Source organism: Carassius gibelio, chromosome B16 (genome assembly GCF_023724105.1).
Source record: "Carassius gibelio isolate Cgi1373 ecotype wild population from Czech Republic chromosome B16, carGib1.2-hapl.c, whole genome shotgun sequence".
NCBI classification, from domain to species: domain Eukaryota; kingdom Metazoa; phylum Chordata; class Actinopteri; order Cypriniformes; family Cyprinidae; genus Carassius; species Carassius gibelio.
The window spans coordinates 30,904,310-30,928,918 of NC_068411.1; the positions used below are offsets into that span (position 1 = coordinate 30,904,310).

A 24,609-nucleotide genomic window follows, 5' to 3' on the forward strand; every position below is an offset into this window, starting at 1 on the left:
AATATCCTTATATTTATTTGTTAACCCTCCATCCTAGAACATTCCTGCATCTCACTCAATCCTATTCCATTATCATTTATAGCACAATTGTTTATACACTTATTTATTTGTCAATTTGTAAATCTTTTTTTTTTTTTTTTTTTTCTGTGTGTTGTTGTCTCTGTGTACTGGAAGCTTATGTCACTAAAACAAATTCCTTGTATGCGTAAGCATACTTGGCAATAAAGCTCTTTCTGATTCTGATTCTTAATGGGTTTCCAATTCCTAGTGCAGGAGAGTCACTTTCCTACAGAGTTTAGTTTCATTTCTACCAGAAAGACTCGGGAGATAGAGGAATGTACGAAGCATACATTTATTGACAGCTCAGCGAGCACAATTATAAATTTCTTTGGCGGAAGGCCCCGTCCATGGTTCGTAATCCGAGGGTAGCGAATCTGCATTTCCTGCCTGAAGACGAAGGCAGGGGCGCAGCAGACCCCCCCTGGAAGGTAAGGACAGGACCATCCTGGTGGTGGTGGGGAGGGTGGAGGTTGTTGTCGCGTTGGCATCTGCGAACTCAAACATGTGTAAGTACGATCTTTTATACAGGAGTATAAAGACGTGATTGGATAATGATGAAGGTAATTAGTGACGAAGTGATTGAGTCTTCCTGGCAGAACTTAGGCTAAAGCTTCCATTTCTTAATAAGCGCACCACTGAATCAACTAGTCAAGGTCTTTGCATTTATTTTACCAACAGTCAGGTGTGTTGAAACGAAACTCAGCAGCAAAGAGAAACCTGACTCACAGTCTCACAGACACGCCTATTTTACTTGCGTCTCTTAAACCCATGTAACTAGGAAACCGAAATCAGTGCAGTTCAAGGAAAGAGAAACTGAAGTGTAATTGAGCTGTTGTGAGTTTGTATCTCTGTATTATTGGAGTAAAATGGCAGAAGCCAAAGTTTCTCAGGATGAGTTCATGTGTTCAGTGTGTCTGGATCTCCTGAAGGATCCAGTGACCATCCAGTGTGGACACAGTTACTGTAAGAGCTGTATTACAGACTGCTGGGATCAGGAGGATCAGAAGAGAGTCTACAGCTGTCCTCAGTGCAGACAGACCTTCAGTCCAAGACCTGGTTTATCTAGAAACACCATGCTGGCTGAAGTGGTGGAGAAACTGAAGAAGACCAAACGTCCTGCTGACTGTGATGCTGGAGCTGGAGATGTGCAGTGTGACGTCTGTACTGGAAGAAAATACAAAGCCATCAAGTCCTGTCTGATGTGTCTGAACTCTTACTGTCAGAATCACCTCGAACAACACAAGAGTTGGTTTAAAGGAAAGAGACACAAAGTGATTGATGCCACTGGACGACTGCAGGAGATGATCTGCCAGAAACATAAGAAGATCCTTAAGGTTTTCTGTCGCACTGATCAGAAATGTATATGTATGCTGTGTATGATAGATGGACATAAAAACCATGAGACTGTATCAGCTGCAGAACAGAGGACAGAGAAACAGGTATTTAAGTTAAAACTCAAGTCTAATAATCCAATAGTGTGTTTATTTTCTGTGTAGAGCCACAGCTTAATTACACAGAATAAAGAAACACTTTCAGTGTGAAGATTTACATCAGTTTCATGTTTATAATACTTACACTTGCAGAGTGGGACAGGATTTATGCGTAACATTTATTCATGTATGATGACTGTAACTGGTCATCACTTCTGGAGTTTGATCCTAACGCCATTAGTTATCAGATCAACATTTACTGGCTTCATCTGATCACATGATGATTTAGTGCCAGTAGTTTTCTGAGACTTTCACTATCATCTGTTTGTCCTGCAGAAGCAGCTGATGAAGATGAGGAGACAGTTCCAGCATAGAATCCACAAGAGAAAGAAAGGTCTTCAGCAGCTGAGAGAGACTCATAAATCTCATAAGGTGAGTCTGGAGAAGAAGAGAAGTTTGTCTCCGTCTCAGTTCAGACTCACTGAAGCTGAATCACTGTGTGTCCTAACAGCGCTCTGCACAGAGAGCAATGAAGGACAGTAAAAGGATCCTTACTGAGCTCATCCGCTCCATTAAGAGAAGCCGCTGCGAGCTAAAACGGCTGATCAGAGATCAGGGAAAGACTGCAGTGAGTCGAGCTGAAGAACGACTGGAGCGACTGGAGCAGGAGATCAATGATCTGAGGAGGAGAGACGCTGAGCTGAAGCAGCTTTCACACACACAGGATCACATCCAGTTCCTGCAGGTAACACAGATCTCTAGAAGAACAGAGGGCTATGAGATAAATACTCGTAAATCTATTTGCTGAAAATACAGAATTGAATTAGACACAAAAGTTTGCACATTCAAACTGAATCAGTATGTAATCAGTCAAATAACTTCAGGGCCTAAAACTATCTGCCATGACATGATATAATTCATTGGCGGAAAAATTGGCCCGGCCATGGAACTCTTTTTCTTAATTGGTCCTTTTACTTTCAAAAAAAAATAAAAAATACTTTAGCGTATCCTTTGCATGTTTTCTGGCAAACAGAGGAGAATCATGTTCCACCTGTTTCACACACATTCCTTCTGCAGTGCATTCGCTGTGCATATTTTTTTCCATGCTCAACGGATTTGAGCAGTCACACTGCACGTGGCTATGTCCTGGCAGTGTGTTCCAGGAGCAGTGTGATTGATGATGTTGTGTCCTAAAATGCCTTGATGACTCAAATGCAGCCATCTGAGATTCCAATTTGCATACATGTGTGAAGTGCAGACGCCAATGCGGGAAAGGTGGGTCTGACTCCAGGCTACTTTTACACTGTTGACGTGGGTTATAATGTAAATTATGGATTTTAAATTCACATTAAACCAGAAAAACCAAAGGTAGTTTTTGGTTTACCAATTTACCAACCGTGACAGTTTTAAACCACATTTCTGGGACTGCCATCAGGAAGCTGCAGTTTTAAGGAGAAAATAATAATAATAATAATTCCTTACATATATATATAGCGCTTTTCTAAGCACTCAAAGCACTTTACATTGTCAGGGGGTATCTCCTCATCCACCAAATACTTTTCAATGGTTTTGATTAATGGTTTGGCACATGGTTTGTCTAAAAGCGGATTAAAAAATATCACATAGACAAATAAACAATGTAAAAAAAAAATCTGATTTTCATTGTGGTAAACAGCCGCGGATCAGAAGTGGACTGCAAACGTGTCCGGTGTGAAATCAAATGAGTCTGTGCTGCATCTGCACTGCATAGTGAATGAGAATGAATGATTGTGATCACTTGAGCCCCTTTCACACTGCCATTCCGGCAAATACAGGGGTAAAGTGTTCCTGCAATTGTTCCCTGGTCGCTAGATTTGGCACTTTCACACTGCCAGTGATGACCCGGTATATGTGCGTGCTTTCACACACAACCCTTGAAGATCCCGTAACGACACGTGACATCAGCGCGTGACGTGTAATGTACGAGTCGACAACGCTTGGCACGTTATACTTTAACTGAAGCAAGCAAACGATCTCTGAGTCAGCGCGGAAAGTGAGGAACTAACTGATCTCTGCTTAATTACAGTTTGCACATATGTTTTCGTTGCGAATGTTGATCTTCCTTCAAAACAGCCGGTAAAAGAGTCGCGCGATAACGCGCGTCATCACTTCGATACCGAATTAGATCTGGCTTTTGTTCACACAGCGCTCGTTCCGGATCGATTACCGCAATGTTACTATGTCCCCGACCCGGGTTCGATTCGGTAATCAATTCCGGGACGTGGTTGCTTTCACACAGAAGGCGACCAGGCAATGTTACGGGAATATTGCGGGTCCGACGTGCTGTTTGAAAGGGGCTTTGGACATCACATGTAGCATTAGTTTAAGTGTCAAATGTTAGAATCTGTTGCTCTAATGTGATGTAATGAATGTGTGAAAAATGAAGCGGATGCTGTGAAAATGCTGGATTGAGGAGAATAAGTAAAGATGATGAGTTTTTTTTTTTTCTGTAGAGTTTCCAGTCTCTCTCAGCACCTCCCGAATCTACAGATGGAAACGATGATGCCTTAATTTTTCTCTTATCTTCTGATGGTTTGAAAGAATCTGTCCTTCAACTGAGAGACAAACTGGAGGATTTCTGCAAAGAGAAAATCAAGAAGATCTCAGACAGAGGTAAAGTCCTGGAGATCCATCTGCTCTCAGAAACCAGTCCATCATCATCTCATATCATGGAGAACATCATATTAGAAATGTCTTAGGAATGGATGCAGGATCATGAGAATCACACTGTTCATGTCTGTTGATTTCCACAGTCACATTCACCAACATTGTTCTCTGGACCAGGAAGAACTTCCTACAATGTAAGTCAGTAAGAAAACCAGCAGAAAATCTCACTGAGTGTGTTCATGTTGTTCCTGAAGAAGGTGACAGAAGAGTTTTATAATTGATGATGTAAATGATGATGTGCACAGGTATCTGTTCATCTGTACTGAGACACTGATGATACACTGAACATGAAAAGATCAAACAGATTCATAATTCCTGATTCTGATGTGTTTTATCTCCATCAGATTCCCATCAGCTCACTCTGGATCTGAACACGGCATATAAAAACCTCCGTCTGTCTGAGAACAACAGAGTGATTACTAACACTGGCATAGATCAGTCATATCCTGATCATCCAGACAGATTTGATGTGTCTCAGGTGTTGTGTAGAGAGAGTGTGTGTGGACGCTGTTACTGGGAGATTGAGTGGAGTGGGTCTCGTGTCTTCATATCAGTGTCATATCAGAGCATCATCAGGAAGGGTTTGGGTGATGAGTGTTGGTTTGGATTTAATGATCAGTCCTGGAGTCTGCGCTGCACTTCCTCAAGTTACTCATTCATACACAATAACATAAAGACTGCTCTCCCTATAAAGCCCATCAGCAATAGAATAGGAGTGTTAGTGGATCACAGTGCAGGAACTCTGTCCTTCTACAGCGTCTCTGACAAAATGAGCCTCATCCACACAGTCCAGACCACATTCACTCAGCCGCTCTATCCTGGGTTTTGGTTTGGTTCTGGATCATCAGTGAAACTGTGTTGATAAATCAGAACCGATTGACAAGAGATTCTACCCATAATGCTTAGAGCTACATGATGAATCAGTAACAATGAGATGTTATAGAGTCTCTTCTTTTCTCTTCATGACATTAATATTGCTTCTGTCAGTGAAATAAAAGGTCAGAATAAATGTGTTAAAAATCCTCATATAGACAGTGTTTGAGTCCTGTTGAGTGACCATGTGTTTCTGTACTTTTCTAAAACTCTATATATGTTGACTAAAATCAGTCATTAGTTTTTAATGTAGTTTCACATCTGTGAGATCATATGTACTTTAAATATTTTCAGTTTTTAATCTTCTCATACTGTGTAACATATAATCATAGTTTTGTATGCAAGGCTGACCTACCTCCCATGTTGCTGTTAAGAACTGATAAACAAGTATGGTGCATACTTGTGCACATCACTCTTACTTGCACACATGGTACACCCAGGAACTGGGATGTATGCCAATGCTTTGGAAGGCAAAGAGTTATTATTCCTGTGTTCTGAAGCACTTTGCTACTTCTCAACTGATACTTGACTAGTAAGCACATTAATAAAAGACTTCATCTCCACCCTGGACTCCCTGTCTCTTCATTCCTGTTTCAACATTCTTAGCGGTCAGCTCATTCATGATCTATCACACCAGTAATTTTTATTACTTTTATGGGATTTTAAATTAAAAGCATATGGTCAAATGGTTATCTGTTCATGTAAGTTCCTGTGAACCTTGAAATAACATTTACATCATACTGTCACAGTGTCTGGGACGTGTTCCCTGGGAGTCCACTAGGTGTCCTCCGTTCCCAAGGTGTCTGTCATCTTATCACTTCCTGTTCCCTTATTTGGTCACCTTCCTCCTTGTTTTAGTTAATTGATTGTTCCCCCACCTGTCTCCTGTTTCCCCATTATCCTTCTGTGTATAAATACCCGGTCTGTCTGAGTCTTTGTCATAGAGTCCTTATCGTATGTATGATACCTTCCAGAGTCTGCTCTTCTCGTGTGTTCTTGTTTTGTTTTTATGTTATTGGATTTTCTGGTCTTGACCCTGCCTGGACTGTTTACCCCTTTGGATTGCCCCTCAATAAAACCTCTTACCTGCATTTGGATCTCTCCCGTGTTTCTTGTATCACCGTATGTGACAGAAGGACTCCGTCATGCAGAGATCCAGCGGTATGTCGGTTAGCGCTTCTTCCCCAGCCACCGAGCGGTAGAGAAGCGATCGCTTTGAGGGAACCCGCCTGGTCGTATTTCGTGGGACTAGGGGAGGTCGCCGAGGAGGAGGTGGGCGAGAGGAAGCTCAGCATCACTCTCCACCATGGCCCCCCTTTGACTCGGGGCTTACGTGAGATGGACCATAGCTGCCGTCTCACAGGGCAGAAGGGGAAAGTCAGTGACACTGCCCATGATGGCCGCCAACCCAGCGCCGCTGCGGTGCATGGCCACCAACCCCACACCAGGAAGCAAGATGGACGTCAGCTTCACCCCACAGTGCAAGATGGTTGCCAGCTCAGCACCAACGGCCAAGATGGCCGCTGACACCTTTCTCGATTACTTTCGAGAGGCTAGCAAAGATCCTAGAGGTTCCCAAGATGGTTCACGTCATGGCTGTTGAGCCAGCGCCTCAGCACAAGATGGCCGCCAACCCAGCGCCTCAGCACAAGATGACCGCCAACCCAGCACCACAGCACAAAATGGCCGCCAGCCCAGCGCCACAGCACAAAATGGCCTCCAACCCAGCGCCACAGCACAACATGGCTGCCTCTGTTCCGAAGGCCGAGGCAGTGCCCGATGCTGTTCCGGAGGTCGAGGCGATGCCCGATGCTGTTCCGGAGGTCGAGGCGATGCCCGATGCTGTTCCGGAGGTCGAGGCGGTGCCCAATGCTGTTCCGGAGGCCGAGGCGGTGCCCGATGCTGTTCCGGAGGCCGAGGCGGTGCCCGATGCTGTTCCGGAGGCCGAGGCAGTGGCCGATGCCGAGGCCGTGCCCGATGCTGTTCTGGAGGATGAGGCGTTTCCCGTTGTTGTTCCGGAGGCCGAGGCGGAGCCCGATGTGGTGCCCGAGGCCGCTCCCGAGGCCGTTACCGAGACGGTGCCCAAGGCCGTTCCAGAGGCGGTGCCCGAAGCCGAGGCGTCTCACGTCTCTACAAGCAGTCCAAAGTCAAGTCAGGTGCCCATTGACTTTCCAGAGTTGAGTCAGTTCCCGGTTGACCCTCTTGAGTCGAGTCAGGTGTTCATGGACCCTCCTGAGTCAGGGTTAGTCACCGTCGACCTTCCAGAGTCAGGGTTAGTTACCGTTTACCTTCCAGAGTCGAGTCAGGTTCCAGTGGACCCTCCAGAGTCGAGTCAGGTTCCAGTGGACCCTCCAGAGTCGAGTCAGGTTCCAGTGGACCCTCCAGAGTCGAGTCAGGTTCCAGTGGACCCTCCTGAGTCAGGGTCAGTCACCGATGATCCTCCAGAGCCAGGGCCAGTCACCGATGACCTTCCAGAGTCAGGGCCAGTCATCGGGGACCTTCCAGAGGCAAGGCAGGTCACCGTTGAACTTCCAGAGTCAAGTCAAGTCACTGGGCGTTCTGCTGCTCCGCCCTGGGGGACTCCGGCCTCAACCACAGGGGCGTGCTTGTCTTCTGCTCTGCCCTGTTGGACTCCGGCATCGACCACAGGGGCGTGGTGGTCATCTGCTTCGCCCTGGGGGACTCCGACGTCGACCACGAGGACGTGGTGGTCATCCGCTTCGCCCTGGGGGACTCTGGCGGCGACCACGAGGACATGGTGGTCTTCTGCTCCGCCCTGGGGGGCTTCCGCTCTGACCACACGGATATGGTGGTCTTCTGCTCCGCCCTGGGAGGGCTTCATGTTACTATTTGTTTTTTGTTTTGTATCTTCACTCCTGTCTCTGTTCCCCTCTGTTAGTCTGGCCCTCCGTCCCTCCCCCTGAGCCTCCACCTGTCCGCCTCCCTCCTGGTCTCTGTGTTTTCCATCGTGGAGCTTCTGGAAGCCGCTCCGTAGAGGGGGGGGGGGGTTCTGTCACAGTGTCTGGGTCGTGTTCCCTCGGTGTCCACTAGGTGTTCCCACGGTGTCTGTCATCTTATCACTTCCTGTTCCCTTATTTGGTCACCTTCCTCCTTGTTTTAGTTAATTGATTGTTCCCCCACCTGTCTCCTGTTTCCCCATTATCCTTCTGTGTATAAATACCCGGTCTGTCTGAGTCTTTGTCCAAAGTCCTTATCGTATGTATGATACTTTCCAGAGTCTTCTGTTCTCGTGTGTTCTTGTTTTGTTTTTATGTTATTGGATTTTCTGGTCCTGACCCTGCCTGGACTGTTTACCCCTTTGGATTGCCCCTCAATAAAACCTCTTACCTGCATTTGGATCTCTCCTGTGTTTCTTGTACGTGACACATACTCTATTCCATTAGTGCCCAGTCTACACTGTGACAACTGACTTTTGGGCAGAAGAAAGAACAAACACACACATACACACTATATAACAGTTCATCCTTCAGGTATATGTCTGTTACATATGTGTAGTACATATACTTAAGTGTTATACTGTATTTATTGGCTTGTCTAAGTAATATTGTACTATTCTATTCAGTTTCTCTTATATTTCTTGTTAACTGTTCTGACTAGCCCAAGCTTTAACAATAATTTACTTACGAAGTAATCATGATGTTCAATTTATTTGTGTTTGGATTGATCTTTTATGTTTGTGCTGTTTTTTGAGACAAGGCTTTGTGTTATTTTTGGTCCGCAGTGGCTTTTGCCTTGGAACTCTCCCTTGGATGCTGTTATTGCCCAGTCTCTTTCTTATTGTTGAATCATGAACACTGACCTTAATTGAGGCAAATGAGGCCTGCAGTTTTTTTGGATGTTGATCTGGGTTCTTTTATGACCTCCTGGATGAGTCGTCGTTGTGCTCTTGGAGTCATTTTTGGAGTCGCCCTTAGCTTTGCCCCCTCCTGGTAAATCATGAATCTATATTTAATTCATACAGTGGAGTACAGATGCAACGATCGACCGTTTGTGTGGAAACTTACCTTATTAATATAATTATAGTCTGCAGCAGGAGGAGGGCCGCAAGGTGTTCCGGAGCTTGCTGGACTGGGAGGATCGGATGAGGTCGGCTTCCCCCAGTCCAATCCCCATCGGTCACATGTCCCTCACCAAGATGGGGGCATTGGATGACCCACAGGCCTTTCTTGATCTATTTGAGGGGACAGCAGAGGCATGTGAGTGGCCCTCGCCAAGCTGGCCGATGCGGCTGATTCCGCTGCTGTCGGGGGAAGCCCAGAAGGCTGCCCAAAAACTGCCTGTCCAGATCCTCCTGGTGTACGTTGACTTAAAAAGAGCCATTCTCCAGAGGGTCAGCCTCAGTCCAGAGCGGTCATGGAGGTGGGGACATTGGTCCGGGTTATACCAAATACCTGCGAGTATTAAGGGGGGTACATATCGGGCATTGGTGGATTCAAGTTTTAACCAGACCTTCATTCATCAAAGCCTGATACAATCTGGGGCACTGGATACAGGCCGCATGGTTAAAGTGAGGTGTGTGCATGGGGATATAGTGGAATATCCCGTAAAAGCCATATCCATCAAATTTTATGGCAATTAGCCCGCGCCTCCGGCATCCGCTAATTTTGGGAACCAATTGGCCAGCTTTTGAACAGTTATTGGGGTTTTTGACAGCGGCTGTCTCTGGGGAAAAAGGCAGCAGGTTAGGGGGGCAAATGCTCAGGTTGGAGAAACTGTGCCGGGACCCAGTGGGGCGGGTTCAGGGGAACCCAGCGGCTTGGCGAGGCTAAACCTCTGGCTGTATAACAGGGGTACTAAGCTTCGAGAATTTACACCAAGTGGCAAGTGGCAAGGGCCCTTTGAGGTCACACAGCGACAAGGAGATCTCAATTATGAATTAATATGAACAGACAGGGGTGATTCACTGCAAATCGATCACCTCAACCTCCTTAAAAAATGGACGCTTCCGTTCGGGTTGTTCGTGGCCCCAGCCATGTTTCAGCGCCTCATGGATAAGGTTTTATGGCCCCATGCTGCCTATGCCGCTACCTACATGGATGATATAATCATTTAAAGTGGGGATTGGCAGTGGCATATGAAGCATTTGAGGGCCGTCCTCGGGCGCTGACAGAAGCGGGCTAACGGCCAACCCGAAGAAGTGCACAGTTGGGTGGAGGTAAGGTATCTGGGCTTCCACTTGGGTCATGGGCAGATGCGTCCCCAAATTGATAAGACAGCAGCAATTGCAACTTGTCCCAGGCCTAAGACAAAAAAGGAGGTGAGGCAGTGCCTGGGGCTGGCAGGATATTATAGAAGATTTATTGCTGGTTATTCGGACCTCACCAGCCCTCTGACTGACCTCAATAAAAAAAGGAGGTACCAGATACGGTCCAGCAGTGCCAACAGGCTTTTACCCAGGTTAAGGCTCTCAATGATCTGAGAGCACAGCAGTAGAGTTGGGCGAGTGGTCTGCAGAGTAGCATAGAAAGCTACAGAAACCTGTTGCAATGCAAAGATCACCATATCTACTCTCCTACCCCACAGAGACATTCACCCAGACACCATCCACAGAGTCAACACTGACATCTCCAGAGGATGTGCTCTCCTGCCCAATGTGCACCTGGCTTACCATACCAGCATCACAATAAGAGACTTCTATGACCATGAACACATAAAAAAGTCAATGTGCATGTAAAAACACTAAACGACCCACTGTTTCACCACATGATCACATGAAAAACCCTTCATTTTGATATCATTCAGGACCCCCACCATACACAACACTAACTGAGAGCATCTCTTACACAACAGACCCTGGCCCACGTCAGGACACTACACAAAACCCCAGACTGAACCAGGACACCCACAGAGACAACCACCTACTCCAGATCATCACCAAAGACCCCCACCATCAAACAGACCAAGAAGGATCCACAACATCCAGAAACCAACACACACAATGATGAAAACACATCCAGCTCAGAACTGCTTTAACAATCCAAGAGTTATGGCCAGACCCTAAAAGAACAGCAAAAACTGGGTGAGATCAGACATTTACAGTCACACAACTTTAAATCACAACTATTGTGTACTGAAACAATAAAAACTAGCAAACTTTTGCTCACAGTAACGTAAATGAATTGATAACAGACTTAGATCCTTCATCTCTCAGAGCATTTAGTGTCAGAGAACTAACCCCACTGTCTGATCACAGTCAAATTACTAACAAACACTATCATTAGCACACAGCCCAGTAATCACACATTTGTGTGAGGGTAGGTTTAGGGTAAGAGACAATATAAAAACCATAATGCTTATGGAATGAAACCATAAAAGATGGAAATGTGAGTGTGTGTACTTGTTTAACTACACTTGTATGGCCAAATGTCTTCAGTTGAAGACACCGGTTTTACACACGTCACTCAAACCCAGAACCAGGAAACAGGAATCAGATGACTTCAGGGAAACAGAAACTGAAGTGTAGTTGAGCTATCACGTGTTTGTGTCTCTGTTTTCATGCAGTAAAATGGAAGAAGCCAGAATTTCAGTGAATCAGAAGGAGTTCATGTGTCCAGTGTGTCAGGATCTCCTGAAGGATCCAGTGACCATCCAGTGTGGACACAGTTACTGTAAGATCTGTATTACAGGCTGCTGGGATCAGGAGGATCAGAAGAGAGTCTACAGCTGTCCTCAGTGCAGACAGACCTTCAGTCCAAGACCTGCTTTAGCTAGAAACACCATGCTGGCTGAAGTGGTGGAGAAACTGAAGAAGACCAAACTTCCTGCTGACTGTGATGCGGAAGCTGGAGATGTGCAGTGTGACGTCTGTACTGGGAGAAAATACAAAGCCATCAAGTCCTGTCTGGTGTGTCTTAGCTCTTACTGTCAGAATCACCTCGAAAAACACGACAGTTTGTTTAAAGGAAAGAGACACAATTTAACTGAAGCCACTGGACGACTGCAAGAAATTATCTGCCAGAAACATGAGAAGATCCTTGAGGTTTTCTGTCGCACTGATCAGAAATGTATATGTGTGCTTTGCACGATTATTGAACATAAAAACCATGAGATTGTAACAGCTGCAAAACAGAGGACAGAGAAACAGGTATTTAAAACTACACACTGATGAAATATTGTTAAACACTCTTTCTGTTTCATGATAATTCATGTAAGATGATTGTAACTGATCATCACTTCTGGATGCCATTGGTGTAATAAAGCCATTGGGTATCAGTTGAGATAAGTAACCCAACTCTATGTTTACTGGCCTGTAGTTTTCTGTGACATTCATTAACATCTGTTTGTCTAAAAGATCCAGCTTAAGAAGATGCAGAATACACTCCAACATAAAATCCAGCAGAGAGAGAAAGATCTCCAGCAGCTGGTAGAGACTGTAAAGTCTCATAAGGTGAGTCTGGAGAAGAAGAGATGTTTGTCTCCATCTCAGTTCAGACTCACTGAAGCTGAATCACTGTGTCTCCTAACAGAGCTCTGCACAGACAGCAGTGGAGGACAGCGAGAAGATCTTTTCTGAGCTCATCCGGTCCTTTAGGAGAAGCCGCTCTGAGCTGATACGGCTGATCAGAGATCAGGAAAAGACTGCAGTGAGTCGAGCTGAAGAACGACTGAAGCGACTGGAGCAGGAGATCAATGATCTGAGGAGGAGAGACGCTGAGCTGGAGCAGCTTTCACACACACAGGATCACATCCAGTTCCTGCAGGTAACACACATCTAGAAGCTCTAAGTCTAGAATTGTTCATTTTGTTCCACGCTGAACATAAAATTATAAATAAAATAACTGATTGTTTACAATAGATGTGTGAATGAATGTTTGAGATAACCTGGAAATCACATACTTTTAGTGTAAGTGATGTGAGAGAAAAAATTATTTGTGGGACTCCCGCAAAATAGAAATATCTAAACATAAAATGTCTAAAAACATATACATTGTTATTTATCTGTACAAAAGCAAAAAGAACAACTAATATTAACACTAAAATTATTAAAATGCAAAAGCTAGGCAGAGTTTCTAGTAGGGATGGGCGTTTTCCGCAAATATCACATTCGAATTTTTGAGCTCACCAAAATCGAATATTCGAATATTCGTTTATTTAAATTAAGTTTAATGAGACAGGCATTATTTTTCAGCAACATTTATTGTTTCCGTCATTTTGAACAAGCTTGAACATTACACATCGTGTTTTGTAGCTGAAAACATTAACAATGCGTGCAAACCAACAAAAGTACAGATTAAAAGCAAAAAATAAAAAATAAAATGTGGGGGGAAAAAAGTGAACAAAGAAAAAACGTAAAGCAGCCTGCATCAATTAGGCTATTGTAGAACGTAGCCTACACTTAACTTTGAAACTTTTAAACTGTCAGCAAATCTTTTTTGCTTTTTTTCTATTGTTTTACCTGTTCTTGTTAAGAAACACGGGCATGTAAACATGATCGGGGGAAAGTCGGCTCCTTAGTCTGTTAACAATAAGGCCGGCCGCAGAGAAAATTCGCTCTGACGGCACAGACGTTGGCGAGACTCACAAATGACGGTGTGCTAAGAGACTTAAGTTTTGTGAAGCGCTTTGTGTTTTCGTTTCACCACTGAATGGGATCTTCATCTGGAGGAATACATGGCTCCAGCAAGAACTGTTCCCACTCGTCTCGGCTGGACTCTCTGTAATCATTGCTGGAGAACTGGCTCAGCCTTTTCCAATGAGTGGGCATTGCATCCTCTTCATTGTTGCTGACGCACCACTCGCATCAAGGAAAACATTCTGATAAAAAGGTTTTTTTTTTTTTTTTTTTTTAATTCTCTCATGTTTTCATCGAGAAACCTGAGATGTTTGTGCTGAGGGTCTGTGGCAGACGCGAGAAGAGGAGTTTTCCCTGCATTCTCCAAATGAGCGGTGTTTATTCGCTGCTTGAGAGATGCCGCAACAATGTTCTTGAATTCGGTCACTTTCTGTGATTCTCCACAGCATATTTTAAGTACTGTAGTAGCTACGTGGTCGCGATGGGCACACGATGGGCAAGCGGTGCGACGCGCCCGTTTTTTCTAGGCGCGTCCGCACCACATCAAGTTAAAAACATCTCAACTTTTCAGAATGCCGCAAGCGCACCGCAGGTCATGTGACAAGAACTAAACATTCAGCTGCATTAACAATGTTGAAAGCTCAGCTAAGATGAAGGAACAGCTGATCATAGCTATATATGGATTGCCATTTTGAAATTAATTTAGTAGCAGAGCTACTGAAAGCGATTTTTTTGTGCTGCAGATCCATTTATCCTTTGCTGAAATTTCCGCATCTTCATGGAGAGAGCGCGTCATTGTTGCTTAGCAACGACAGACGCCTCAGGAGCGCTTCTGCCCGAGCGCTTTGGAAAGGAGGAGAAAGGGGCGCGCCTAGCGTTTTCCATGCGTTTTTAGGCGCGATATGTGAACGGCTTCTTATTCATTCATTAATTATTTTTTGCTTGCATACATCTTCAAATATGCCGTGGAGAATCACAGAAAATGACCGAATTTGGGTTTTATTGTGAACTTTTTTTTTTTTTGCGAAATTCGAATATCATTTTTATTTATCGAATAATAAGAGCAGAGCGAATATTCGAATGTTTTCGACTATCCATGCACACCCCTAGTTTCTAGTTAAAACTCTTAGGTAAGGCGTTGCGCAATGTAACCAATAGCAAACATAGCTGTTGATTTCTGGAACACAAGGCCCAATAAGAGGTGATTATGTTAGAATCCACTCACAGGAGTGCTGAATTTTGCATGCTCATAAATCCTCTAATTTTAGCACATGAAGTGTAGACATTGTGAAAGATTCATTGTGCTTATGTTTGCTGTGCAATAACAGAGCTTTAAGAGATCGCAATGAACTGAGAGGCCTTTTAGTGATAATATAGGGGGCGCTGTTTCAGATAAACTGAATAATTTGACAGAAAAATCCATCCTGCTTATGTCTTCAGTGTGGAGCTGATGAGTTTTGATTTCTGTTTTCTGTAGAGTTTCCAGTCTCTCTCAGCACCTCCTGAATCTACAGAAGGAAATGATGATCTCTTCAGTTCTCATTTCTCTTTTGAGGGTCTGAGAGAATCTGTCCACCAGCTGAGAGACAAACTGGAGAATTTCTGCAAAGAGGAGCTCAAGAAGATCTCAGACAGAGGTAAAGTCCTGGAGATTCATCTGCTCCGAGAAACCTGTCCATCATCATCTCATATCATGGAGAACATCATATTAGAAATGTCTTAGGAATGGATGCAGGATCATGAGAATCACACTGTTCATGTCTGTTGATTTCCACAGAAACACTCACCAACATTGTTCCCAGAACCAGGAACGACTTCCTAAAGTGTAAGTCAGTAAGAAAACAAGCAGAAAATCTGTGTGTTCATGTTCTTCCTGAAGAAGGAGAAAGAAGCACTTTATAACTGATGATGTAAATGATGTTTTGCTTAGATATCTATTACTCTGTACTGAGACACTGATGATACACTGAACATGAAGAGTTCAGCTACATGAAAAGATCGAACTGATTCATAATTCCTGATTCTGATGTGTTTTATCTCCATCAGATTCCCATCAGCTCACTCTGGATCTGAACACAGCACATAAATACCTCCGTCTGTCTGAGAGAAACAGAGTGATTACTAACACTGATACAGTCCAGTCGTATCCCAAACATCCAGACAGATTTGACTACTGGTATCAAGTGTTGTGTAGAGAGAGTGTGTGTGGACGCTGTTACTGGGAGATTGAGTGGAGTGGAGATTATGGTGTGGATATATCAGTGTCATATAAGAGCATCAAGAGGAAAGGACGGGGTGATGAGTGTGTGTTTGGACATAATGATCAGTCCTGGAGTTTGGACTGCTCTCCCTCCAGCTACTCATTCAGACACAATAACATATGGACTGATCTCTCTGTAAAGTCCATCAGCAGGAGAATAGGAGTGTTTGTGGATCACAGAGCAGGAACTCTGTCCTTCTTCAGCGTCTCTGACAAAATGAGCCTCATCCACACAGTCCAGACCACATTCACTCAGACGCTCTATCCTGGGTTTAGCTTTGGTTCTGGATCATCAGTGAAACTGCGTTTATGAATCAGAGTAGATTGGAGAAAGATTCTACCCATAATGCTTTGAGCTGCATGATGAATTAGTAACAGTAAGATTTTATAGTCTCTTTTTTTCCATGCTAATAATACTGTAGCTGAACTTCTGTCAGTGAAATAACATGTCAGAATAAACGTGTTTTAAATCCTCATATAGACAATAAGATCTGTGTGTTTTTGAGTCCTGCTCAGTGACCATGTGTTTCTTTGCTTTTCTCAATCTCTATTTGTGCTGATGGAAATCAACTATTTCGTTTTTAATGTAGTGTCAGTTCATTGGGTCTCATTCATGAAACACGAGCAGAACGAATTTGTGTGTAAATCGTGTGTAAAGTGGTTCTGGCGTAAATTTTCGGATTCATTAAAATGTTTGTATTTTCCAAATGTTAGTTGGTACGAAAGAAATCTACACCTGCTCCCAGCCACGCGTAAATAGTGCGTTTAACATCTGAAAGTTTTGCTCATTAATAAGGCTGCATTTTAATTCACCTTAATCGGGTACATATTTATACAGCATTTTGAAAAAAATATTATATATAGTAATTACATACGGTTTTTATTTTTTTACTTTTATTATGAGAGCCAGTAATAGGATCTGTAATATGCTGCCAAGATTCCTTTTTTTAGGACCTGATACGCCACTAGTAGGCCTACGCTTGAAAATAAAATGTGGCATTTTGAATGAACTTCTGATAATAAAACTTCAATTTCTGCAGCTGAGAAATTTTTCTTTTTCAGTCGCTTTTGAGAAGACACGTTGAAATCCTTCATTTGGTGTCATAATATGATGCCCATATATAGTTGTCAGTCGGATTTAATGGGCGGGATTTATGGAAATTGAGAATGAGCATGCATGCGCGTCCCATTTACGACTGATTTGAATTCATTAACACACACACATTTCACTATCACATCTGACGTTTACGAAGCATTTGTGAATCAGGAGAAGAGTTTTCGGGAAGGTCTCTTTACGCGCAAATCACTCCCATATTTACTCGTATATTTACGAATGTTTCAAGAATGAGACCCAATAATTTTTATTACAACTATCAAAATGATCTTTTAAGTCGTATAATCACAGAGTCAATCATTTTTACCTTATGGAGCTGGAGGCAAGTCATTAAGGACAGGTTCTTATTTACAATTGCAGCATGACAAGTGGAATAAACACTTAGGGAAAGGGAAGTAGGGCTAAAATAAATACAGAACATTATAAATTCATACAGGTTAGCATTTACATAAATGCATTTTAAAACATCAAATATCATCATAAATCTATTTACTGTAAAATAAAAAAATATATATATAATAATAATTTTGTAGTGGAGCAACTGCATATGTCCGTGAACAAGTATGATATACTAGTTTTGAAGGATGAAATTAGAATTAGTTTATCTACTTTGAGAATGTTTTGCAGAGCATTCCAATTGCGAGTGGCAGCAGATTGAAAAGATGTAAGACCAAATGCAGAATTAGTTTCTGGTTTTGAAAGAGTGGACTTCCATAGTCTAACATGGGTAGAATGGTCATTTGAATGAGAGTAAGTCTGGCAGAGGTGGTGAATGAAGAGCGGTTTCTGTAAAGGAAACCAAGCTTGGTTTTGACCCCTGATTGCAGCTTTGATATGTGAATGGTGAAAGAAAGTGAAGTTTCCAACCAGATGCCCAAGTAGTTATTGTCACAGTGTCTGGGTTGTTGTTCCCCGGGGTTCCACTAGATGTCCTCCTTCTCACGGTGTCTGTCCCAGATCACTTCCTGTTCCCTTATATGGTCACCTTCCTCCTTGTTGCGTAATTGATTGTTCCCCCCACCTGTCTCCTGTTTACTCATTATCCTTCTGTGTATAAATACCCAGTCTGTCTTAGTCTGTGTTACGGAGTCCGTGTTTAAATGTTACAGTTACTCATGCCCGTAATTCGTGTCTTGCCTTGTGTTCGTGTCTTGTTTATGTTCTGATTTGGATTCTCTGGTTTTGACCCTGCCTGGACTGTTTACTCTCTTGGATTACCCTTATAATAAACGGCTTACCTGCAATTGGTTCCTTCTCCCGTGTTTTCTATAACACATAACGTGACAGTTATATGCAGTGACTAGTTCTAGAATAGCCCCCTTGCAGGTGGTGATGTTAAGAGAAGGAGGAGGCGTAGTACTTTTACGGTAAAACCACGTCATTTTTGTTTTGGAGGTATTGAGAGTGAGTTTAAGATGTGTAAAAGACTGCTGTAGTTGGTAAAAGTTATCTTGCAGAGTAGCTTGAACAGCCTCAGGGAAGGAACCTGTGGCATAAAGGATTGTATCATCAGCATATAAGTGAATGAGTGAATTACCAACTTCCTGGGGAATGTTAGGAAATTAGGAAAAATAAATAAATAAATTAGGAAAAGTGTAGGGCCAAGGATGGAGCCTTGGGGGACACCCCTGGTAACCGGGAGAGAATGGGAGAAGCAGTTTTCAACTTACACGTTGAACCTGGTGAGAGAGATAATTTGAGAACCAAATCAGTGAGTAAATCAGTGACACCAATGCTGCTGAGTCTGTGGATGAGTGTATTGTGATCCACAGAGTCAAAAGCTTTTGCAAGGTTAATGAAAATAGCAGCATAGCAGCTTTGCGCCAGGCTGCATTTTTTTGCTGAAGCAGAACAGCTAGATCACAATTAATCCATGCGCTGTTGTGGTTTTTTATGCAAATCATTTTGTTTGGGGCATGTTTGTTGATCACAGCGGTAATAAGATAACAACCATGCATCATTCACGGTGGGAATCAGGCTGACTCTATACCAGTTTACATTGGTCAGATCACGTAAGAAGGCTTGACCGTCAAAATGTTTCCGAATGCATTTAGTAGTGACTAATGTTAATTTCAACGTTTGCATACTGAACATGAAAATATAACCAAATTAACTGATTGTTAGCAATAGATGTGTGAATGAATGTTTGGGATCACCTGGAAACCACATATAGTTTTAGTGTAAGTGGCAAATACTATAATCTGTAGCTCTAATGTGATTTAAAGGGGGGGAGGGGGGGTGAAATGCTCGTTTTCACTCAATATCCTGTTAATCTTGAGTACCTATAGAGTAGTCCTGCATCCTTCATAACTCCAAAAAGTCTTTATTTTATTTTATATTTATAAGAGAAAGATAGTCTGTACCGATTTTTCCCGGAAAAACACAACTGGCTGGAGGCGTGACGTGTGGGCGGAGCTAAAGAATCACGAGCGCCAGTAGGCTTTTGTGTTGAGAGCGTTTGGAAGTTCTGACATTACCAGTGTTTGGAATAACGGCATTTAAAAGAACGTTAGGTAAAAAGGCGTTAGGTAACGACGTTATTTTTTCAGTAACGGGGTAATCTAACTAATTACTTTTCCCGTCGTTACAACGCCGTTACCATTACTGAAAGTTAAATGCGGTGCGTTACTATGCATTGATTTATTAAACGATGCAATCCGAACGCACCCCTGGCTCACACACAGCGAGTGAGGAGGTGGGTTAATAACGAGATAAGCGATTATGATTGGCTAAGGCAGAGTCATTTGTTTCATGGTAACCAACCAACCAACCAGTGCTACTTCAAATTAACTGTGGTCAAAGGCAAGAACGTGTATGTAATGTGTACATGTAATGTCTGACACACGCATCTACAAAGCTAGTGGCCCAAAACACTCTTCTTACAAAGATAATACTTGAAGTGCAGGATAAAACTCTTGCTGTCTTTTGACGTGCAATAAATATCGAAAGTTATGTACGAACACCTGTCTGTTCTTCTCATTTCAACTGACTTGTGAAAACTGCAAAAAAAAAAAAATTATTTGACATATAGCAACTTTTTTTTTTTTTTTTTTTTTGCTGTACATGTGGAAAGTGCAGTTTGATGCCAACATCGCATGTTGTTTACTTGATCTGCTTACGCGCCGATAGCTAAGTTAACAACACAGAGATATTTGAAGCAGTTTTACTCACCGCCTGCGGTTCCAACACACGATCGTGACCCTTTTTCGTTGGGACTGCATTATCCTTAAGAAATAAACGATGTGCAAATCCGGCGTCAAACTGGGCCTTGTTTGTAAAACAAGCATCTTCGAAATGCAGGGAACAAACACTTGCACAACTCCGTTGATGCTCTGTAAAAATAAACTCCATCCACTGGTCCCTTAATGCTGTTTCTCTTTAGGTAATCTGTGCAGGGTTGTCTTGCCCTGGCAACCAAAAACACACTTCTTTTGTGACATTTCTCGACGCTCTCGCTCTGATCAGTGAAGTCTGTTGTGCTCTCAGTGCTCTGCTATACGGGAGCGCGCTCTTCCGGCAGAAGTGCCTCAGGACCCATATAAGGTAATTCCTATGCCTATGTCTCTAGTGTGGAGCTGATGAGTTTTTATTTCTGTTTTCTGTAGAGTTTCCAGTCTCTCTCAGCACCTCCCGAATCTACAGACGGAAATGATGATCCCTTAATTTCTCTCTTCTCTTCTGATGGTTTGAGAGAATCTGTCCATCAGCTGAGAGACAAACTGGAGGATTTCTGCAAAGAGGAGCTCAAGAAGATCTCAGACAGAGGTAAAGTCCTGGAGATTCATCTGCTCTCAGAAACCTGTCCATCATCATCTCATATCATGGAGAACATAATATTAGAAATGTCTTAGGAATGAATTCAGGATCATGAGAATCACACTGTTCATGTCTGTTGATTTCCACAGTCACATTCACCAACATTGATCTCTGGACCAGGAACGACTTCCTACAATGTAAGTCAGTAAGAAAACCAGCAGAAAATCTCACTGAGTGTGTTCATGTTGTTCCTAAAGAAGGTTTTATCACTGATGATACACTGAACATGAAGAGTTCAGCTACATGAAAAGATTCATAATTCCTGATGTGTTTTATCTCCATCAGATTCCCATCAGCTCACTCTGGATCTGAACACAGCACATAAATACCTCCGTCTGTCTGAGAACAACAGAGTGATTACTAACACTGATACAGTCCAGTCGTATCCCAAACATCCAGACAGATTTGACTACTGGTATCAAGTGTTGTGTAGAGAGAGTGTGTGTGGACGCTGTTACTGGGAGCTGGAGTGGAGTGGAGAAGTGTGTATATCAGTGTCATATAAGAGCATCAAGAGGAAAGGACGGGGTGATGAGTGTGCGTTTGGACATAATGATCAGTCCTGGAGTTTGGACTGCTCTCCCTCCAGCTACTCATTCAAACACAATAACATATGGACTGTTCTCTCTGTGGAGTCCATCAGCAGGAGAATAGGAGTGTATGTAGATCACAGAGCAGGAACTCTGTCCTTCTTCAGCGTCTCTGACACAATGAGCCTCATCCACACAGTCCAGACCACATTCACTCAGCCGCTCTATCCTGGGTTTTGGGTTAATTCTGGATCATCAGTAAAACTGTGTTGATGAATCAGAATAGACTGATGACAGATTCTGCCGATAATGCTTTGGGCTGCAAGTTACTTATTTTCTAAACCTCTGTTTGTGTTGTCTGAAATCAGTCATTTATTTTTTAATGTAGTGTCACATTTAAAAAAAAAAATATTAGTAACAAAATGTCCTATTAATTAAAATGATCACACACAATCAATAAAATATTTCCATTATTCACTTTATGGGGTTCTAGCTCTTATCAGCGTTTTGTGTTCTGTCTTCCAGTGTCACGAGCTACTGTTTTTATTGTCATGCATTTAATTATTTTTAGGTTACAACTTGTTAATATCAGGGGTGTGTTATATCATACCATCCACAATAACACCGGTATACATTTTTACATAATAAAAAAGTGTCATATCATGGTATCAATGATATAGCAATGTATAGCAAAATATTTTCTAGGGATGCACTGTATGTTCAGTAGCCGAAATTATTTGCCTGAAAATACCAAAAAATAGCTATTTTTGTGTTCTTTCTTTCTAGATTCCCATATGTATAAATAACACTGAGTATTCTATAAAAGATGAGTTTAATAATATTGAATAAAACCTGTTATCAAATACTTCATTCTACTGGTCATCTTCAGCGCATGCAGCTCAAAACAGAAATGCAGGACATTGATAACTACTGTCATATACAGTACTTAACATAATGAGAGCAATATTTTATAAAAAAAAATCTTAGGTTTTCACTGATGCTTGATCTTTTAATTAAAACATAAAACATTATTTTTGTGTCTGTGACAGAGATGTATAAAGTACTAGAGACCCAGACTTGAGTAAAAGTACAAGTGCTCTATCAGAAAAGTGACTTGAGTAGAAGTTGAAGTGCTCTTTAAGCACCACATTTAAGTAGAAGTTCTAAAATATTCAACATTTTTTGTACTTAAGAATTGCAAGTAGTCTATTTTAAAATTGACTACTCAAGTACTGAAAGTATTGTGTTATGTAGTTATTAAAGAAAGTAGTCAAAAGTTTGAAATTATTGTTTTTACTATTTCAAATGATTAACCTAAAGGACAATCACAATTCCTTTGACTGTAACTTTTTGTAAACAAAAAACAGATTAAAGGGTTAGTTCGCCCAATCTGCAAAATTATATCATTAATAATTTACCCTCATGTTGTTTCAAACATGTAAGACCTCCGTTTATCTTTGGAAACCAGTTTAAGATATTTTAGATTTAGTCTGAGAGCTCTCAGTCCCTCAATTGAAGCTGTGTGTACGGTCTACTGTCCATGTCCAGAAAGGTAAGAAAAACATCATCAAAGTAGTCCATGTGACATCAGAGGGTCTGTTAAATATAAAAAATAGCAAAAACTACGACTTTATTCAGCATTGTCTTCTCTTCCGTGTCTGTTGTTAGACAGTTCAAAACAAAGCAGTTTGTGATATCCGGTTCGTGAACGAATCATTAGATGTAACTGGATATTTTTTTAAAAGTTCATCAAATCAACTGAATCGTCCGATTTGAGAACCGATGAACTGATGATACTGCGCATGTGTGATTCAGCGTGAAACAGACCGACACACAGAGTGTCTGAACCGAACTGATTCTTTTGGTGATTGATTCTGAACTGATTCTGTGCTAGTGTTATGAGCCCAGGTAAACCGAAGGCTTGAATGAAGGGCAATCATCGCCAATGACGCCATTACCTCGGGCGCATAAGAACCGGTAAACCGTTTTCTTCAACCGGTTTATTGAATCGAACTGTCCGAGAGAACTACTAGTGATCCGAAAACAGATGCAACCAGTTCTTGACTCGTGAACGAGTCATTATCTGGCTCAGCTCGGTGTTCATCTTCAGTTCTCTCTTCAAAGCAGTTCAGTCAGTGTACTGTTTGAGTCAATGAATTACTCCGGGAGTGTCAGCCACATTAAAAAAGTTAACAGTTTAAGTCATTTGTGGATTAATGCGTTTTGGAGACGCGAACCGTTTAAAACGATTCAGTTCGTTTTGGTGAACTGGTTCAAAAAGATCTGGTTACATCGAATGATTCGTTCGCAAACCAGATATCACAAACTGCTTTGTTTTGAACTCTCTCACAACAGACACGGAAGAAAAGAAAATGCTGAATAAAGTCATAGTTTTTGCTATTTTTAGACCAAAATGTATTTTCGATGACTCAAAATATTCTAACGGACCCTCTGATGTCACATGGACTACTTTGATGATGTTTTTCTTACCTTTCTGGACATGGACAGTAGACCGTACACACAGCTTCAATGGAGGGACTGAGAGCTCTCGGACTAAATCTAAAATATCTTAAACTCTGTTCTGAAGATAAACGGAGGTCTTACGGGTTTGGAACGACATGAGGGTGAGTCATTAATGACATAATTTTCTTTTTTGCGTGAACTAACCCTTTAAATAATTTACACAATGTATTTCTTATTTATTGTAGTTTTTTTCCTGTTGCTTGTTATTTGTGTCTTGTTCTTATTTCATCACTGACTATTTATGTATCTTCAGTGAGCTTGAGTAAAAAATAAAGTATTATTATTTTCTTGTATTAGTTTGATGCTGCCATTGGTGACAAGGATTATGATAATTCTATGGTATCAAATCTTAAAATAATAAAAAAAACTTATTAAAAGAAAAAATAACTATATAAATATAAAAATTATATATATATATATATATATATATATATATATATATATATATATATTGTGTATGTATTATTGATCTTATATAAGATGCATTTGGTTGAGTTGTGCTGCAGTAAAGCGCTTCATTGTATTAGCTACTATGTTGATTATCTATTCAGCGTGCCACACAAGCAGGACAAGCAACAATGCATTATATTAATGACTATTAATGGTTCATTCATTCGGGGGATTTTGTGCAGATATTTGTGCAGCCTATAAGTCATATGTGGAGGGGGAAGCGTGGTTCAGCGAGGTCTGCGACGGGAGAGAGAGTGACGAGACGAGCCGTGGTAAGTGCAAAATAACTAACACCAGGGTCTCGTTGCAGTGAT

The 24,609-nt window shown here is 42.1% G+C and overlaps 2 protein-coding genes across 9 annotated transcripts in view; one reads left to right on the plus strand and one right to left on the minus strand.

The window, feature by feature from the left end:
- The window catches only part of LOC127975272 (cyclin-dependent kinase 14), a 158,872-nt gene that overhangs the window by 55,780 nt on the left and 78,483 nt on the right, over positions 1 to 24,609 (minus strand). The window lies entirely within an intron of this gene.
- LOC127975269 (tripartite motif-containing protein 16-like) lies at positions 356 to 22,177 on the plus strand. Of its 7 annotated transcripts, XM_052579189.1 has the most exons (8): positions 11,543 to 12,174; positions 12,382 to 12,477; positions 12,557 to 12,790; positions 15,080 to 15,239; positions 15,380 to 15,427; positions 15,649 to 16,003; positions 21,168 to 21,174; positions 21,428 to 22,177. In XM_052579189.1, exons 1-8 carry the CDS (start codon positions 11,596 to 11,598, stop codon positions 21,593 to 21,595), a joined length of 1,647 nt encoding a protein of 548 aa, XP_052435149.1. In that variant the 5' UTR covers positions 11,543 to 11,595; the 3' UTR covers positions 21,596 to 22,177. The 7 variants fall into 7 exon arrangements, with proteins under 7 accessions (XP_052435144.1, XP_052435148.1, XP_052435149.1 ...); XM_052579184.1 differs by lacking the exons at positions 21,168 to 21,174; positions 21,428 to 22,177 and adding an exon at positions 356 to 1,099 and having other exon boundaries at positions 11,775 to 12,174; positions 15,649 to 16,360; XM_052579188.1 differs by lacking the exons at positions 11,543 to 12,174; positions 12,382 to 12,477; positions 12,557 to 12,790; ... (3 more) ...; positions 21,168 to 21,174; positions 21,428 to 22,177 and adding exons at positions 356 to 1,499; positions 1,827 to 1,922; positions 2,002 to 2,235; ... (1 more) ...; positions 4,283 to 4,330; positions 4,541 to 6,034.

What these genes read in the sequence shown, in the direction of transcription:
- LOC127975269 (XM_052579189.1), top strand. Translation starts at nt 11,596, where the DNA reads ATGGAAGAAGCCAGAATTTCAGTGAATCAGAAGGAGTTCATGTGTCCA. An exon ending in AACAGAGGACAGAGAAACAG is followed by an intron (nt 12,175 to 12,381) that starts GTATTTAAAACT and finishes TTTGTCTAAAAG; the next exon opens with ATCCAGCTTAAGAAGATGCA. An exon ending in AGACTGTAAAGTCTCATAAG is followed by an intron (nt 12,478 to 12,556) that starts GTGAGTCTGGAG and finishes GTCTCCTAACAG; the next exon opens with AGCTCTGCACAGACAGCAGT.